The sequence below is a fragment of the Lontra canadensis genome, unplaced genomic scaffold (assembly GCF_010015895.1).
Source record: "Lontra canadensis isolate GAN:19392208 unplaced genomic scaffold, GSC_riverotter_1.0 scaffold4, whole genome shotgun sequence".
In the NCBI taxonomy this organism is placed as follows: Eukaryota; Metazoa; Chordata; class Mammalia; order Carnivora; family Mustelidae; genus Lontra; species Lontra canadensis.
In genome coordinates, this window is record NW_022630998.1 from 31,657,424 (window position 1) to 31,677,588 (window position 20,165).

The 20,165-nt window shown below is 34.2% G+C and overlaps 1 protein-coding gene across 4 annotated transcripts in view; it reads left to right on the plus strand.

The window, feature by feature from the left end:
• The window catches only part of SSBP2 (single stranded DNA binding protein 2), a 294,982-nt gene that overhangs the window by 256,067 nt on the left and 18,750 nt on the right, over positions 1–20,165 (plus strand). For all 4 annotated transcript variants that reach the window (XM_032847376.1, XM_032847387.1, XM_032847369.1 and 1 more), the window contains 4 exons: positions 2,118–2,166; positions 12,945–12,980; positions 14,805–14,859; positions 18,373–18,443. In XM_032847376.1, the coding sequence (XP_032703267.1) occupies positions 2,118–2,166; positions 12,945–12,980; positions 14,805–14,859; positions 18,373–18,443 (211 nt within the window). The remainder of the gene's footprint in view (positions 1–2,117; positions 2,167–12,944; positions 12,981–14,804; positions 14,860–18,372; positions 18,444–20,165) is intronic.

The window sequence follows — 20,165 nt, forward strand, 5'->3', positions numbered from 1 at the left end:
CAAATAATTGAAATGCATAAAAGGTATTGTTACTGATAATAAATGTAACATTTAACATTTAATTTAATAATATTTAAGTAAAATGTTTAATTATTTAACAATTTAGCATATTAGTCTAACAAATAATTTTTAAATGGTAAGTAAAATATTTTATTATATTTAATCTTATTCCTGTTTTAAACATAATATGTCAAAATTATGAGATCATTATCAACATAACATCATTATATATAAATTTTTGCCATGATTTGGATATAGTATATTTTTAAGCTGTTTTAAGATAAATATTTCCCAATTTCTTTATTATACTTCATTTAACATCAAACAATGTGGATTAACATCAAACAAATCAAATGTTTTACTAGATCAATACATATCCTATGTTTTACCTCACTTTCCATTCATTAAGACATTGAATCCTATATGTATGATTATCTTTCTAAAGTGCTGGGAAATCCTCATCATCACCATTTTAAGAGGCACCAGTTTCCAGAGACAGTACAAATGCCCTTAACCTTCTCCCCTGTGCGCAGTACTTGGACCAACTCCTTTCTGGCATCTTATTTTATCCCTTATTCCTCAAACAGAATTGGGAAAAGTTGCATTTGAGCACCCTGATAGAGCCCATAGACAGAATTTTCATGCATTTCCCTGTTTTTTATACCCCTGGGAAATTCCAAAACAAAATGAAAAACAGTTCTAAATAGTCCAAGTTGGATAGCTTCTATCTAACACATTGAATTTCAAGTTTAAGGTCCCTAAAATAAGAATCAAGGGACTTTTTTTTTTTAATTAAAAATTTCCTCTGTCTTTCAATGCAATTAGAGGGAAAAGGGAATCTTGAGTGACCCTAATTACAGAGGACCTGCTGACAGCAGTCTACTTTTTATTAAGTAGTATTTACTTAGATATACTTAATACTAAAGCATGAGAACAAGAGACCTTTTTTACTTAATTAGGCATTAAGTTTGTTTTAAAATATTCATGTCCTTTTAAGCTATAGAATACAAAACATTATCCACTACCCTAAAATGAAGTAATATACTAACATACATTGGCATAGATTACTTCCTATTTTTCCCTAGATTTACTGTGGCTACTGTCTTGAACTGTAATTATGAAAACAAGAAATGTAATTCCATTTTTAAAAATTAACTAAATTAAAGTGGGCACATGTTGCATGGCGCACTGGGTGTGGTACATAAACAATGAATCTTGGAACACTGAAAAAATAAAATTATTTTTAAAGTAACTGAATTATCAGTAGCACTGTAAGATAGAGTGATATAAAATAATATACAAAGTAATATATAAAGTAATCTGTGATAGTCTATGTGGGATTTTTTTCAAAGAGCCCAATTTAATCACCTTTGCTATATATTATTTGTAGTTTAATAAGAGCTATCATTTTATGTATATTGGTATTTTTAAAATAATTTTGTTTTAATTTTGAATGATATATATGTGGCAGTTATATTTATGTCATAGGATTACAGTTTATGTTTGTTTTAATTAGTGATTTTTGGGGTGCCTGGGTGGCTCGGTGGGTTAAGCCTCTGCCTTCGACTCAGGTCATGATCTCAGGGTCCTGCGATCGAGCCCCTCATCGAGCTCCCTGTTCAGCAGGGGGCCTGCTTCTCCCCCATCTCTCTCTGCCTGCCTCTCTGCCTACTTGTGATCTCTCTCTGTCAAATAAATAAAATCTTTTTAAAATTTAAAAAAAAGAAAAAGAAAAAAGAAATTAAAAAACTGAGACATCTGGGTGGCTCAGTTAAGCATACAACTCTTGATTTCAGCTCAGGTCATGATCTAATGGTCCTCACATGGAGCCACGCATCTGTCTGTGCACTAAGCATGGAGTCTGCTTGAATTCTCTCTCTCCCTCTCCCTCTGCCCTTCCCCTACTCTCATGCGCTCTCCCTCTCTCTCTCTCTAAAGTAAATAAATCTTTAGGAAAAAAAGAACTCAAAAGCTATGAAAATACAGAGAGTAATTTCAGTACTGAATTAGAACTGCATGGTAATTGAATTGGAAATATTATACTTTATGATTTGTTATTGCTTACTGTGAACGTTCAAAGCATAAGTTAAAATTTCATTTATCATATTATCTTGTAGGGGTCCAGGTGGTGGTAGACCTTGGCCAAACCCAACAAATGCCAATTCAGTGAGTATATGTATTTTTAAATTTTCTTTGCATGTTGTAGCATTTAGCAACAAAAATCTGTGGCTTTCAAAAGTCCTATAATTGGTTATATTAAGTTTTTTAAAAAGTAATCATTCCAAAAATATATTTTGCATATATATTTTTTAAATATGTTTAATTTTTGAAATTATATAATTTTTTTTACTTCACAGTCTAATGTAAACATGCATTCTATGTAAATTAACAGACTTCCAAAAATAAAACAAAATATGATTTAAGTATACTACAGAAGCCTTTATTTATTGTAATATATATGTCACAAAATGATTTGATCTTTTAAAATAAATGTAATAATCACTAAGTTACCAGATAACCTCAATCTCTATCAGAGTTATTATGATTTTATTTATTGTACTGTTACACCTAGGTTTGCTCTCTTACTATCCCAGGAAGCAAGTACACATTTGTCCAGTGCCTGTCAGCCAAATTGGTGTTCTTATACATCTATCTACATATCTGACGTGCTGTGAATTTTCCAAAATGTTTTGTGATAGCAGTTTGACTCACAAATATTTTTCTCTCTTAATAATGTCACATAAATATACACACAAGTTGAAAACTAAGCTTTCGGTGTTAAAATTAATATGATTTTAATTAGATGATCCTGGTGATGTTTTCCCTTCTTGACTTTGAAACTTTGAGTTTCTTTAGTATGTGAGAGAGGTCTGCTGTGTAACTCTGTGTAGTGCGTGCACTGCACAAAGGTTTCTCACTCAAAGGATTCAGTACAGCTCATGCTCCACTTGTAAAGTCTATGAATATCTGCCCAGCAGGGATGCCTTTTACTAATATGCCCATAGGTAACTTCATTGACTGGCAGTGGACTTAAAGCTAAATAAACATGAAACTGATTCAATGTTCAAGGTTAATTTAAACTTCAAGACAATTTAAGGTGAAGTATGTGTGGTATAGAAAGAATCATCCTAAATTCATTGCTCTTCTAAGGCAGAACCACTTTCTTCTCAATCAAGTAAGCAGCTGTCATATTTTTAGAGAAAAAAAGATTATTTTATCTTCCTGTCTCTTTGGTTTCAATAGCTAATTGAAATAGCATTTGGGGTGGACAGAAGTGATGATCTTGCTTTCATTTGGGTCTTCAGTATACTATTTAATCTCAACAAGTCTTCCTATAATACTGTTATGCTGGATTATGTTATAATGTATCTTTATCTTCTAAAATTCCTTTAGTTTGCCTATGTGCTTTTGAAGAGTTCACATTTCTGTTTGCTTCTTGCTATATGCCTTTCAAATTCATTCAAGATTTCACTTTAAAATGGCATCTGGCTAGCAGCTCAGGACACAGTGCTTTCAACTTGCTATTAAAATACCCATAAAGGGGCGCCTGCGTGGCTCAGTTGGTTAAGCGTCTGCCTTTGGCTCAGGTCGCCATCCAGGGCTCCTGGGATGGAGTCCATATCAGGCTCATTGCTCAGCAGGAAGCCTGCTTCTCTCTCTGCCTTTCTCTCTCTCTCTCTCTCTCTCTCATGAATAAATAAAATCTTTAATTAAAATAAAATACCCATAAAGATACAGGAAAAACAATTTTTCATAACACTGAAAACTGTGACAATCTTCCTATTGCCAGAATCTGGAAAGACTTTCTATTATCTGCACATCTGTTGAAACTGGATTAAAAAGCACAGACAGTGCTCCTTAACTATGTAAGCCTTTCCACCTAGAAGCAAGAAGATTCTTCTTCCTCACTGTCCGTGCTCCCTCTGCTGCCCCTTGCAGGCGGCCACGTGCAACTTCCACCCGCCACTGCCTGCCTCCAGCAGGACCACCTTTTACACATGTGGCTGGAGACTCTCTCCCTCAAAACCTCCTTAGGAAGGTGAGCAGGATTTGATACTGAGAATGGTGCCTTGTGCCAAGAGGGTATATTATCCAAGTAAGAATATGGCTGAGAGGCAGAAATGAAGACTGAGTTCTGCATTCTGATAATTTTTAGTTTTCATATCCTCCACCTCTTCAGAATTTCATGGAGCCAAGCAGTGTGGATAGGAGAATGTACTCTAACAAGTCAGCAGCTCTGAATTATTTTGGACCCTAGAAAGCACTAGAAATTAGGGTAGGAGGTGTGCGTGTGAAACGGCCAGGCTGTGGTCATGGTGAATGGACACTTGACCAGCACACATGTGGTCAAGTAAGAGAGTTGAAAACAATCCCTTGTGTTAAGAGCTGTCCCATGTGGATACATCTCCCCCTCACTCGAAGAAATGTCAATAAGGAAAAAAAGTGGGGAAGGCTTACAGCTTTCTCTTCAGAAAGAGAAAGGGGTTCATCATCCCGAGTTCAGAAAAGCAAAGCATTCCTCTGAAAAAATGATTGATTTTGAGAACAAGAAAAAGAATCATAAAAAACTGATGACTTTCTGCCAAAAACATAGGGCTTACACATGAAACAAAGCAAAAAAGTAATAAAGAGGGATTTTCCCCTCTAAATACCATTGATTTTATTCTAGTGACAACTCCTTTGTACTGTTTTGATTTCCAAATTCCTCAGACTTCTTGTCCGTGTTTTTAATTATAGACACTTTTTATTTTGTATCAATATAGTAAGTCTCTGGCTCTTGAGGCCCACATTTTCAAGTAGTTGATTATTCTGTTTTTGCTGTTTCCAGATATGTTTTGTGTACTGTTTTTTTCCTTTAAATGTTTATATCAATGTAACTCCAGATTTATAGAAGAGTTGCAAGACTAGTACAAAGAACTCCCATGCATCCTTCACCCAGATTCCTGAGTGTTAAAATTATACTGTATTTGCTTTATGATTTCTATTCTCTGCATATACATATTTTTTCCTGGACCATTTGAGCCGTATTTAAGTTGCTGACATGATGACGCTGCATCCCCAAATATGTCAGTATGTGTTTCCTAAAAGCAAATACATTATCTTTCATAACTACAGTAAGATCAAAATTAGAAAATAAGCACTGACGTAATGCTATTTTCTAATCTGCAGACCCCACTCAGATTTCACCAATTGTCTCAGCAGTGTTCCTGGTAACAAAAGAAAATCCCAGTTCACTTGTTACATTTATGCATCATGTCTTTTGGTCTTTAATCTAGGACAGTTCCTCAACTTTTCTTTGTCTGTCTTAACCTTGCAGCTTTGATGAATGCAAAGCAGTTATTTTGCAGAATGTGCCATAATCTGGCTGATATTTCCTCATGATTAGATTCAGGTGATACATATTTAGTAGGAATGCCACAGTAATAATGTGATTTTCTCAGTGCACCATCTCAGGAAGCACGTGATGGTGATTTGTCCCATTGCTTGTAGTGTTAACTCTAATCCCTTAGTGAAGGATGGTACTTGTCAAATTTCTCTACTGTAAAATTGCTGTTTTTCCTTTTGTAATTATTGACTTGTGGAGACATACTTTGAAATTACAGTAAATATCCTCTTCTTCCTCATACTTTCATCTGCTACGTTTGGTATCCATTCATGATTCTTGACCAAACTGGTCTTTTTTTTTTTTTTCTCTCTCTCTCTATTGGTTTCCAAATGGCTGATTTCTAATTCTGTTTTCCTTCTCCCATTTATTAGTTGACTGTCTACTTAACAAAGACTTTCTTCTCCATTCATTCATTCGGGTATATCAGATGTACTTGTGAGCTCTTATTTCATTCAATAGGTTTTTGATGCTAAGATCATTCCAGATTAAGCCAGTAGGAACCCCTTCAAGCTGAATTATTTGTCATTTGTTTGTTTGTTTGTTTTTAAGATTTGTATTTATTTATTTGAGAGAAAGAGAACTTGAGGGAGAGATCACAAGCGGGGAGGGTTGGGCAGAGGGAAAGGAAACTCTCCACTGAGCAGGGAGCCCAATGCAGGACTCCATCCCAGGAACCCTGGGATCATAACCTGAGTCAAAAGCATACTTACCCATCAGAGCACCCAGGGCCCTCATTTGTCTTTTTGACATGTCTGCATTATTCTTTGAGCACTTGTAACTCATCCTGAATTTTCCCGATGTTAGCCCTGAAATAGCCATTTCTTTAAGGAGCCATGGTTCCCTTTAGTGGAGAGTGATACTTAGAACCTATCAGAATGATATGGCTTCTAGAACCTCTCAACCAACATAACTAGGATTTAGATGTATGTTCATGCACATATCCATACACCTCTATATCTTTCTGTATCTATCTATAGGTTAAAACCATGAGTACCCACCAGTGCATCAATTTCAGTCCAGAAAAAGGTGTATTCTAGACTTGCTGCTTTCTACTTCTCTGAAAGTTAAAAAATCTGCCTACCATTATGTATAGTATATTTATTTATTATTTGCTTCATTTTTATCAGTCCACAGTTTTGTCATGTAAGAGTATTTTAATCAAGGGGCACCTGGGTGGCTCAGTGGGTTAAAGCCTCTGTCTTCAGCTCAGGTCATGATCCCAGGGTCCTGGGATCAAGCCCTGCATCAGGTTCTCTGCTCAGCAGGGAGCCTGCTACCCCCCTCTCTCTCTGCCTGCCTCTGCCTGCTTGTGATCTCTGTCTGTCAAAAAAATAAATAAAATCTTTAAGAAAAATAAAGAGTATTTTAATCAAAAGTTTTGGGCACCCTTTTACATGGAACATAGAAGAAACATTTTTAAAGGACAATATTTTTAATTTAGAATAAAATTCTGATTTTTACTTTAAAGTTCCTTTGATCTGAACATTACAATATTGGCTTCAGATTCTTCTTTGGAAGTTTTTTTGTTTGTTTGTTTGTTTTTTTTACAAATTCACCAATGATTTTTCCTTTTTTGTATCTTTCAAAGGAACTGGGCACTTGGGTTCACCTATATAGCACATTCGCATCATTAAGTAGGAAGCACTATTGGGGCGCCTGGGTGGCTCAGTGGGTTAAGGCTCTGCCTTCAGCTAAGGTCATGATCTCAGGTCCTGGGGTCAAACCCCGCATTGGGCTCTCTGCTCAGCAGGGAGCCTGCTTCCCCCCTCTTTCTGCCTGCCTCTCTGCCTACTTGTGATCTCTCTCTGTCAAATAAATAAATAAAATCTAAAAAAAAAAAAAAAGTAGCAAGCACTATTATTGAAAATATCTGAATTATGTTTGTCTGGGGATGCTTTTGATTAAAAGGTCCAGAAAAACAACCAGACTAGGATCATATTGAGAGAATGCATACTGGATTATGTATCTGAAAAGTCCGGATATAAATTTGCTTTGGGGCACATTTGATTCCAGGGATCCAGATAATGTCACCAGGACCCAGTCTCCATCACTTACCTTTTTTCCTTGTCATGACAAGAAGGCTGTGTGGAATCCCAGATGCATATCCTCAGAGCTCTCAGTTTCGTACAACTGAATTGAACTCACAACTCTTTATCACTTAAACATAGAAATTGGGCATAACTAACTGAACTAGATTTGTTTAGTTTGGGTCCTATACTCATTCCTAAATTATGACCTGAGGTTACAATGCTCTTTCAGCCTGGCCAGGTCACACAGGACCCCACCTGAGCCCCACCCAAACCACATGGGAAAATAAGAGGTATGGTTCACCAAAGAAAATTCAAGGAATTGTTAGCAGAAGAGGACATAAGCAAAAGCTACAGATGTCCAATATAACATTGTATTCATCAACTCACTAACATGACAGGAAAAAGAAAGAAGAAACTCCTTTAAAGAAAAAAAAAAAAATGGCAATCTATATAATGATTAAGCCCAAAGGAAATGCAAATATCTTATTCCAGATAGGTTCTGCTCTATACAAATATATACTCATTAAAAAAAAAAGCACTAAAAAATTGTAGAATATTTTCAACTTTACACTGACACAGAGGGTGTCTTGATGTTGTCCTCCCTGTAGCTTCGAAGTATTTTTAAACTTCACAGTTGAAGAATGCTACTAACCATTTTTTAAAAAGAAGCCAAAATCTCTAGCTACTCTGCTCTTACCCTTGCTACGGCACCACTGTCATGGATATTAGGAGTCAGAATATTTCAGAATATTTGAATTATTGGTCACAGATCTTGAATTATCTGTCTAGCTTAACCAGACAGTACATATGGCTCTGAATTTTCTCATTTGACAAATAAAAAATTCTTTTAATCCTATGATTCTGATCTTTTAGCTCTCTGATCTTACTCATCTACATCTGTGTTTTCATCTTTCAGTTCACATTAATAGATATTTTGTATGGAGTCTGGAGAGGCACAGGAGGAGATTAATCACATTGGGAGAATTTGGACACTAGAGGTGGAAAAAAGCTTGGACAAAATAAAGAATTAGGCTGTTAGTGGCTAGGGGGACAGATTGTCTGGGAAGGTGCAGAAGGTGACAAAGCAGAAAAGAGAAGAGAGCCATGAGGGAAAAATCTAAACTGTATCATCTGTGTGGAAGAGAGCTATATTTTAGGAAGATAGTCTATAAAATGGATGTAATGGAGAAATGATGTTAGGGGATCATAGTTACAGGTTTTATAAAATGTTATCAGAACCTGAGGTAGAGTGGTGATCGAAGGAATGACAATATGCATTTCACACATAGAATCAAAAACACTTGGTGATCTTTGATTTGGGAATAAAGAGAAATAAAAAGTGGAAGATTATTTCAAGTCTTTGAATCCAGGTATCAGGGAGAATGGGAATAACACAAACTCCGCTAGAAATAGAAAAGAAGAAGGAGGTTTAGGGGGTAGACAGGGAGCTTTGTTTTGGAATGTTAAATCTTCTACTCAATCTAATAAAATACTAGATCAAGTGTGGTGCCCAGCACAACATGGAAATGTATTCAGTTGAAGTTTTATCTCTAGTCCTAATCTCTACTAAATTCTTGATGCAGATTTCTAAATATCTGTTGATCAACTTCTATTAGTGCCTTCAAATTCAACGTGTTGGATATTTCCCCAGACTTCCTCCTGTTCCTGAATTCCTTACATATAAATTAGTAGCACTATCACTCACCCACTCACCAAGTTGGAAAGCTAGGAATTGCCTTAACTTCTGCCTTCCCTTGTCCACCACACCTAGTTTGTCACCATGACCTGCCAAGTACATTTGTGAAAAGTCTTTCAAATTTTCTTACTCCTGCTTATCTTAATCAGCACTGCCTACAACACTGAAATCTCTTGCCTAGACCTTTTGCAATAGACTCCTAACTTGTATTCATATTCCATGATGAACTAGAGTTATCTTACTAAAATATAAATTTGAACATGTCTCTCTCAAACTGGTGACTCCCTATTTCCTACAGCATAAATTCAGTCACAGTCTGACCGTATATGCTTATCATTTATTTCAATTTCTTATAAATACCACACTGAGATTATATACCATTTCCCTAATAAACTATATACTCTCATATTTCTTTTCTTTCTTTCTCCCTCTCTTCCTTCCTTCCCTTCTCTCTCTCTCTCTCTCTCTTTAATGCTGATCCTTCTCTTTATCTTACTGGTGGTCATTTACTCTCTGTAAGTCAGCTACCCAGCTCAAATATCTTCTGTGCCCACATACTTCTACCTATATTGTTATATTTTATGTCTCTCACACTAGGCTGTCAGGTGCTACTGGTAACTTTCAAGAGTAGAGGTTCAGTGAAGTGCTACTAGGGGTAGGATCCCAAATGTTCTTTTTCTTTTAATGAGGGCACCAAAGAATATGAAGTAGAAACAGTGAGTATAAGCCAAGAGCTTGACAGGACACATGGAAAGAAATTGGACTAGATGAGGTAAAAATTTAAGTATTTTTAAATGTTTTATTGTTTTTAACTGTGCGTAAAAGAATCATGAAGAGGGAGAAATTAAAAACCAGAAAAGGAGCAAGGACTTAGGAGAATGAGGTAGTTGGGAACGGCTAGCTCTGGAAACAAGCGGAAAGATTATCTTTTTTTCTACCTGGATAAATGGATAAAATTCCAATCTATTAATAAGAGTGTTGAATTAAAGGTTAAAGTATAGCAAGAATTTGATAGCTTTAATATATGAAAAAGGGCCGACTGACTACCAAATCAGGATTTTATAATCATCATGAAGCCCAGCTCAGGAAAGTCAGTTGTTAATTATTCAAGAATTCTTTGAGCTAATTGTTAAATCATTGGTAGCTCTAAATCTTCATGTGGGAATATTCACACCATATAAATTGGCCAATGCTACAAATTGGGACCTTTTCCTTCCCTGAGTTTATTGGGTTTACTGGCACACCACTAGAATGCTCAGGGCTTCCATGAAGGCCAAGCCAAAATGCTTCCAGATAATAGTAAAGAGTAGGTTGACATTGGAGAACATGATTATATTTTGGACCTTGTCCTTTGTTTTGTGTCTCTTTCCAGGAAATCCCTACTGTGAAACAGAAAAATGTGGCTAGGGGGTAATCAAAGAGATGGAAATTAAATTAGGCTTGGAGCACTTGGGTGGCTCAGTCAGTTAAGGGGCTACCCTCAGCTCAGTCATGAACGCAGGGTCCTGCAATCAAACTCCGTGTCCCCTGACTCCCTGGGCAGAGGAGAATCTGCTTCTCTCTCTGCCCCCCATCATCTGTCCTCATGATCATTCTTGCACTCTCTTTCTCTCAAATAAATAAATAAAATATTTTTTAAAAAACACAATGTTCTACATTAGGATAATTAATTAAAAATACTAGAGAAACAAAAAGCTGACAATGGTGTGGGAGAGGGGGAGAGTCAATTTAGTAGGGAAATAATGGACTTAAACATGGAGGAATTGTAAGGGAAGAATATTCTGGTTAGAATATAGAATAATATTTGTGAGTGACATGAGGAATAAGAAAGTGTCAGGCAAGGGAGTTGTTTAGTTCTCTGTAAATAGTTGTAGGATGTGGTCTTACTCACAAATGGAGGAGAGGGAAGTATATTGTAAAGTGAAGGAAGGCAGTGAGGTGTATATTCCAAAGATCTATTTGAACTCAGGATTTGAACTCACGCAGGGCTTAAACTCATGACCCTGAGATCAAGACTTGAGCTGAGATCAAGAGTCAGACACTTAACCAACTGAACCACACTGGCACCCCTAAATTCCGAAGATTTAAAGCGTGGTTAGTTAGATCATATTTTGAAAGTTGGTGAAGAATGATGGTAGGCACTAGAGAGAGGTAGAAGAACATGGGCCAGTTGCTAAGGTTATAAGGAGATGAAAATTGGAGCCAACAGATAAGGTGGTGATTTGGAGGGAGCAAATGTACATGTTTAAAATAAGAAACAGAAGGGGCGCCTGGGTGGCTCAGTGGATTAAAGCCTCTCCCTCGGCTCAGGTCATGATCCCAGGGTCCTGGGATCGAGCCCCACATCGGGCTCTCTGCTCAGCAGGGAGCCTGCTTCCTCCTCTCTCTCTCTGACTGCCTCTCCGCCTACTTGTGATCTCTCTCTCTCTCTGATAATAAATGAATAAAAAATCTTTAAAAAAATAAAATAAAATAAGAAACAGAAGATGGATGGTAGATCATGAACCAAAAGGGTCCTGGGAGAGCAAAGTTGTATTCAGCTACTAAGTTTAGTTAAGTGTGTACTGGCCATCAAGATCTCAGAACTCCTAGTGGATGTAATCCTCATCATTAGTGATGCTGGGCAGGCTGGTCATGACCATCTGCAGGGCTGAATTACCCAAGGGCAGACCAAGCAAGGACTTCAGAGGCATGTAGTCCATGCTTAAGGCAAAGCATGGACACCAAACAAGGAGAGAATTTTCAAATAATTTAATATTAAATATTTTCCCCTTGAATTAATTATCCACTAAAGAAAAATCATAACTTTGTCATACTTCCTTCTTCTTACTTTCAAGTTTCATATTATCTTTATGTTTAATTATAGGGAAAGTTTTGAGATAGAGGAAGGGTTTAGGGTAAAGACACTATCATCTTTTCACTATTCTAATGGTCCAGTTCTGGCTGTCTGCCTCAAAGAAGGTAGTAGTTTGTTGGCTTTTTCCAGAATAAGGTAAAAATATCTGCTCTGGATGTGCAGAATCTTCATGCAAGTGAGCTAGTGAGCTTCTGTGAAAAAAAAAAGAAAATATTTGGACTTAGCTCTCTTTATTAATAATCTATACTCAAGGGCCTAGTTTTAAGTACCTGTTTTCTAATTTTCATTTCTTAAATAATGTTAACAATGTTGTATTAATACTCTAATTTCTAAAAAAGGGTTTGGTTAAGAGCTTGATTTGAAGGAAAGAATTTATTGCCCATAACTGATCCCCCCAAATTAGTAGTTTTTGGAGACTTACATTAATGAAATCGTATACATTTATTACAGTATTTTCTAGTAGCTAATTAGAAAAGAAAAGGGGAAAATGTGAAGCCTGCAAACCAAGTATTGACCCATACCACATGAATGTAGTAGCCTAAAACCTATCTTAAAAAATAATAATAATGCATCCCAGAATGCACATGAATTAGGAGTTCTATCTGTAAAAGCTATTAATTTGAAAACTCTGGTTTCTGGTTTTTAGCTGCACAAATATATATTTTTCTAATTACAGAATAAGTGTCATTAGCATCAAGCAGTGAGTACAACTGCTCTGAAATGAATATAAGTTGAGGCTATAATTCTGTCTAAATTCCTCTTGACCTATATCCCCTCTTTTTTATAAATTCAAGATAATGTTGCATTTATTCGTTTTTCTGGCACTCAGATAGATGCACATGCCTTTATTCTTTGCCATCCTTTGTGATACTTTTTACAACTTTATAAAAGCCAGAAAATAGATTTATTTTAGGTAAGTCTCCATACTGTCACATGAATCAAAATATTTATTTCTTTGTCCTATTCATGTTCCAGATACCATACTCTTCAGCATCTCCTGGGAATTACGTAGTAAGTACATTTAGGATTGTTTGCTCATAAGATTTGATGTTATGTTTTATTTGGGCAATGAAATAGTTGTCCAGATGTTAAGAAGAGCCCCTGTGTATTGGCCAAGAAGGGAACATCTGATATGTATTGAGTTTTTCATCTGCCAACCTCACTACATATGTTGATGTTCATTAGTGAAACAGTTATCAATCTGGCCAAAATTGCCCTGTGTACTGTGTTTTACTTTAGCATATGTTTCTGTAAACCAATAAAATACAGTCTGTCCAATCATGAAGAAAGCCATCCCCAGTTACACAATGATAAGCTTGAATTTGCAGTTCTCCAGGAGGATAATCTACACCCCCTCCTTCACCCCACTCACCACACACAAAGTTGAGGAAGACGTTAGACTCCCCTCCCCTAACACAAAGGGAATCAGAATAATGCATAGTAATTTAGAGGGAGGGGCTTTTGAGGGTTTTTTTATGCTTAGAAATTGAAAACACTTGTTTTTCTTCTTTTTATTATTTAGTACATGTTAGAATTTTCCACTAATTCATACACAACTAAAGTCAAATTAGCAGGTTTTACCTGAGTTCTTGAACTTACAAATGACCTTTTAACCATCATCACCTTATAATCCTTGCTACATCTGAAGACCACCCTGGAAGATATATTGTAATAATATTTAGGAGTACATGCCTATCAGAAGAGAAAAGATAAAATGGTAAGAAAAGAAAACCTTTCCCTAAGAAATTTTGGAGGAGGTAGCTAACTGGGGTAGGAAAAAAGGAGGGCTTAAGATTAATGAGCATTTTACTCCCCTTAGAATTAATGTTTTATGAATGTAGTAAAAAGCACACACTGTTTTGAACCTATGAACTTAGTGCTCAGTGTCCTCTTAAGCTGTACAAACTAAGAAGGTCCAACTTTTTTCACATTCTCTATGAAGCAAAAATGAAAGTAAGAACATGTGGGTAAAACCTATTTTTTTCTTAAATCACTTGAGAATAAGCCTAATATATAATTCTATGAAATTATAGACTTTTATCTGAAAGGAAATTTAAGTTGCTTATTAAATAGCAAATACATATATCATTTGAAATAATTAGTGGGCTGTGTCTACACATTCAGAATGAAGTACAAATTTATCCACTTAGTAATTTACCCAGATTAATTATGGTACATCTGAAAAATTCTAAAACCCTTTGCTTGAATTATCCATTTTGGTTGCCTGAAATAACTGAATCAACCTTAGAATCACTTAATTTCCATTTCAGATTGATTAGTAACCCACAGTATTAGTCAACATTGCCTCTCATTTCTAATTGACATGATAGCAGAAGGTTCAATACTTTAGAAGTGTTATAATTGATACCAATAGAGAAAGAAATAGCATCAGTGTGTTTTTTTAAACGTACGAGAATCTTTGAGTTTTAAGCTTCCTATAAAAAACCCTGATATGAAACATAAGAAAATCACAATAAACTAAATCACAAATACCCATGAATGATGCTGTTGTATGGATTTGTAAAGGCCCCAATAAATGGCTTCTCCTTAACCTCATTATACCTGATGTGATTAAGTCATGAATAATAAATCAGTGTTACAGGCTCATTGTTTTTGGAAACTTGTCAAAACAGTCTCAACGTATTTAAGCTAAATTATATTTTGCATAATATTGAAATGATTGTGCATTCAAAGAAAATAAATTATGGAGAAAATATATTTCCTTTGTGATTTTCAAATTGAATTATTATAGATAAGTCTAACTTTTCTTCTGTTTTTCCTTATATTGTTTAATGAAATGCCTTATTTTTACTGAAATTTTGTATAATTATTTAGGGTCCTCCAGGAGGTGGAGGGCCACCAGGAACACCCATCATGCCTAGTCCAGCAGGTATTGTAATCACATTAGCCACACGGGCATTTGATTAATAGAGTAAATAACAAAATATAAAAATTGTTATGACAGAAGGTTAGTAGTATTCATTATCTCATTGATGGTAACAGAAGTAGACTAGAGGTAGCAAGTAGGAAGAAACAAGGTACTCAAATAACCATTGTCCAATTACTTTAAGCATGTAGAAAATCCCTGTTGTGGTAACAGATAAAATCAGGATTAAAATGGTGTTAATCTCTATGAATTGCCCAATAATTTATCTGACAAAAAGATTCCTTGAGACTGTGAAAAAAAAAAAATCCAAATCTCACAACTTAGAAAAATTCTGCATGAGTAACACATGAAATACATGGGTCCATTAGATTTAATAAGATCCACCATTATCTTACGAAGGTAGATGTAGATGTGCTTACACGTCCATATGATTTATTAGCTAATAGATTCACTATGTAGTACAGGAATTTTTTTTTCTTTTAATCTTCATAAACTAAAATACCTCAATATTTTATCAATTCACATGATGATTTTAAATAGCTTTATCCTTTTTTTCAAGACTTTAATATAGGCTATTAAATGCATTGTTTCTTGAGGACTCTAATGGTGGGAGTTGACATTGGTGCAGCCCTCCCTGGAACAGCTCTGGCAACATGTATCAAGAACCATGAAAAAGTTCATACCACTTGCCTCCATAATCCTTCTCTGAGAAATAATTAGTGATACAACCCAAGATTTATGTGGAGAGGTTCTCACTTGTCATAATTAATAGTGAAATAATAGATACAACCTTCAAACCTAATCCAATTTTAGTGACGTTAATAAATTAATTTTTTATGGAATATGGTATAGCCATTAAGATTATAACCAAAGAATTTAATGGACAATAAATGTTCATGATTCAATGTAATATGATCCAATTTTATTTTAAAACACATATAACACAGAAATGTAGAAAGTAGAAAACAAAGAAATAGGGCTTTATCAGTGTTAACTTTAGGTAATGAAATAGATGGGAAATTTTTGTAATTAGGAAAAAATTTTAATTATGTTGTACTGTTCAATTCATATGTTCTTAGTTGGTTTGTTGAAATCTAAGACATATGGAAGGTTAGAATTAAATATCATTAATCATACCAATAAATAGTAATTTTTAAGTTTTAAATCTTTTTCATTTTGAAAAGCATCAATTTGATAATTAACGCAAAATTTTGCTTTGCTTCACTAACTCTTTGGAATATATCATAAATATTTCATGGATTTCTGTCCTCAGAGCATCTTCATTGAACTGAAACAGAATTCATTCAAGATACAATTATGTGAATTGAACATCTTGTCCACATTTGCATTCTCGTAGGGTGAAGTTAAATGTTTAATTTATGAAGGTAGCATGTGATTAATAAACACTTCACTACAATCTAAGAGAAAATTTTCGGAGAAACTGTTAAACTTTGCAGGTGATAAGCAATCTGATTACATTCCATCCTTTCAAGCCAGAAATTGCCAGCAGTATGTCTTCCTAGCCTTGTGCGTACTCCTGTGGACTCATTCTTTTCACAGTCATTCCTCCAATATGAAGCCAGTACCCTCCCTGCAAAAAAATAGATGCCAGAAGATACACTTTGTTATAAAGTTCCTCTGTATATAAAAAGAAGTTAGATATTTTCTAGAAAATGCAACCTTATTCCTCTGTGTTTTTTAGATGAAATTATGTTTTTGATTGATATGAAGAATAATAAATTTCTTTTTCTTTCTACCTATTTAAAATACAAAGTAAAAAACACATTTCCTTGCCAAATTAATTACTAAAATTAGTCTAAAAGAATTAGTAAGGCTAATAAAGATGAGAAACCATTTGAAGATTTCCTATGTTTAAGAAGCAATCGAAGATTTTCTGAAAAATACATTTTTATGGGATAAAGTGTATTCCGTTAGTTAAATCTCAGCAGATAGTTACTGTCTGAGGCACACAATATAAAATGTGATCTTTCCTTCTGTCAATGAACTTATTAGAATCTTGTTGGAAGCAGGAGGGAAGAATAAGACAAAATATTAACTAGAATGCAAAGCAGAATTCAATGATGGGGGAGCATTCATTAATTTGGAAGTATCAGAAAACAAAATTTCATGTAAGTGGTAACATTTGCAGTGGGCCTGGAGTAGTAAGTGGAATTTTAGTAGATGGAGACTGAGCAGAAGATCAGTGGAGGAAGTAAGAACAAAAATACAGAGATTTAAGAGGTTGATCATATGCAGGAAAGAACCAGCAGCCTGAGTTGAGAGGAGTATGATGTACATAAGGCTATAAAAATAGCCAAGGCCACAAAAGTCAGTTGGGACCTTACTTAGTGTAAACAGAGATCTGAGGTGAGCATTTCAGCTTTTTCAGCAGTATGATATATTAATCTAGATGTGAAAAATAATATTTAGATTTGTGGATCACTGTTTACAAACAACTGATAAATGACATCTAACCTACTCTCTACATGGTATCCATTAAAATAATAAACCTTTAATGTCTACTAAGCAAGTACAAAATAAAAGGAAAATTAGTTGCTCATTTCTTTTTTTTTTCGTTGCCCATTTCTTACTCTATGTTTATTGCCATGAGAAAGTAAATTAATTTTATCTTCTGCCTTGAATCAGTACAAAAATTGTGAAACACATTTTTTTTCAGAATAGAAAGGCCCAATGCATTATATTTAAGAAAAATGTATTAATTGTGGGAAAATAGGAAAACTTTTCCTAAATGTAAAATATATGGCCTTTCACTCCAGATAATATGTTATAAAAACATATGTACTCAGAGACTTAATTAGAATTAGCTAATAGACATGAAATGTAAATTTTAAAAAATATTATAAAATGTTATGTATTTTTCTATGGATATATACTATAGTTGCTTTTACTATAATGAATCAAGAACAAAATGCATAAAAAAAATTTCATTGAAAGTTGTACAGGAAGAAGCTGGCTTTTATTTCAAGCAAGAGAAATTTTCATTCCAATTTTATAGTCTTGTCCTACTTTCTTTTAGAATTAAGCAAGGATATCCCACCAGCTATTAATAACTGGTAGATAAATAAACTGTTTTATAAATTGGTGTATAAGAAGCCTAAGGAAATAAGGAACATTGAAAAGCTTCTGAATCTGAATTTTAAGATATTGTTGTTATATTTATACATACAAATTGCAAGTGAAATCTCAAAGTACTCATGTTTTTTTAAAAGAAATTTACTGTAATTTTTTAGATTTTTAAAGTAATATTCCTTTCGACCTGAGTTATTCAAGTGATTACTCCTAATATATTAGGTAACTATTCCCATTTACAACCACAGAATGATAATTTGTGAGTTGGAAAATGACATACAAGTATTTGTTTCTGAACATTAGTAATGACTATTTCAAGTGCTACAGCTATTAATATGTGTGTGTGCACAGATCATCTTTGATTATTACTTTGACTTGGGTGTAAATTATAAAGAAAGATATTAATTACATAATGTTTTGTTTCAGATTCAACCAACTCTGGAGACAACATGTATACTTTAATGAATGCAGTACCTCCTGGACCTAACAGGCCTAATGTAAATACGAACTTTTAATAAATTTTGGAATGTAGTTGAAAGCTCAAACTCTTAAGTGCATTCCATTTCCTAGATACTATTTAAGCTTTCTATTGTATTATCCAGGAACTTATTAGATACCCCCCAAAATCAAACCCTTTCTAGGTTCTGGGTTGAAAAAAACGTAATACATAAAATATATAACAAAAGGTTTCATATCAATATGACCTAAATGTAAGACTGCACCTAATCAATTATAAAATGTCGGTGCATAGTTTTATCTCAAATCTTACATACTTAATAATAATATTTGAAAATGACAGGTAATACATAATCATTTATATTTACCTCATTTTTAGTATCACTAATTTTTTCATTGTGGTTGTTTATTTCTTTTATCCTGATTAACTTGAAATAAATTAGGAAATTTGATATGCTTGTTTTTTTTAGATTTTTGAAATCTGGAATTTAAATATGAAGATGAAGCAGGTCTACATAAAGAATTTGGTGTTCTTAATAAAGCATATGGTTGTGATTTTTCTGTAAAAGCTTAAAGAAGAATATTTATCTATAAGACCTACATATTAACAAAAAATATTTATAACAGGGTATAATTAATAGATATATACATGTATATATGAATATAAGGTCACTAAAATGAAATAAAAATTAGAAGACATAAAAGGAATTTTACATAAGTATACCAAGACACAGGAATGAAATAATTATTATAACTGAGCTTCCTAGCAGTGAAGACAACACATCCATCCATTATTATGATACTTGAAATATGGCCAGTCCCAGTTGAAGTGTGTTGTAAATATAAAATACATGCTAGACTTTGAGGCATTAGTATGAAAATATAATGTAAAATATTTCATTAAAATTTTTATGTTGACTACATGTTGATCATTTTGATAAGATAAATAAAATATATATTAAAATTAACCTGTTTTTTTTGACTTTTCAAACATGGCTGCTAGTAAATCTAAATTTACTTACGTAAGTTTGCATTTGCAGCTTGCATATTATTTTTGTGAAGGAGTACTGCCTTCAGTTATCACTCTTCTCTTTATATAATCAAATAAATTGGTTTTCAGGAAAAAAGAAACAATTTCCTGTGAGTATACTCTAAAAGGTGTTTCCACAGTGATCTTAATGAACATTGAATATGATAACAAAAATAAATGTTCATTGTAGAAATCCAGCAAAAATACAGAAAAGTTCTTCATAGTGCAAATTTCATATCTTAGAACTTGATATTTGAAATGGAGGGAGTGAGAGAAGAAACCCAGAGCATATGGTACTGAAGACATTTCTCTGGGCAGCTAAGCTGATATCATCCAAGTATGTTTCATTCTGGTCCTCTAACTCGATACAAAGATAAGAGATCCAAGAAAAGTAGAAGCTCAACGTGTCACTTTTTCAAATGTCATTCATCTCTGCCAGAGGTAGTAAAAGCAAATGCCTGCTGAGGGCTAGGTTTGTAGTTTTATGTGCTTCAAGGGTATATACCGATAGTCTTCATGTCTTTGAAAACACTGTAGGGGCCAGATAAAAGGACTGAACCAAGTAAGTTCAGAGGGTCTTGGCCTTGCCAGCACAGGTTTCTCAGCCCAGATCTAAACAATGCTTTTAACAAAAGCTGAAAAAAACAGTAAGTTCAAAGTTAATTTCTTTAAGATATCATTTGAGGTATATATATATATATATATATATTCATTCTAAGTTGTTTACTGAAAA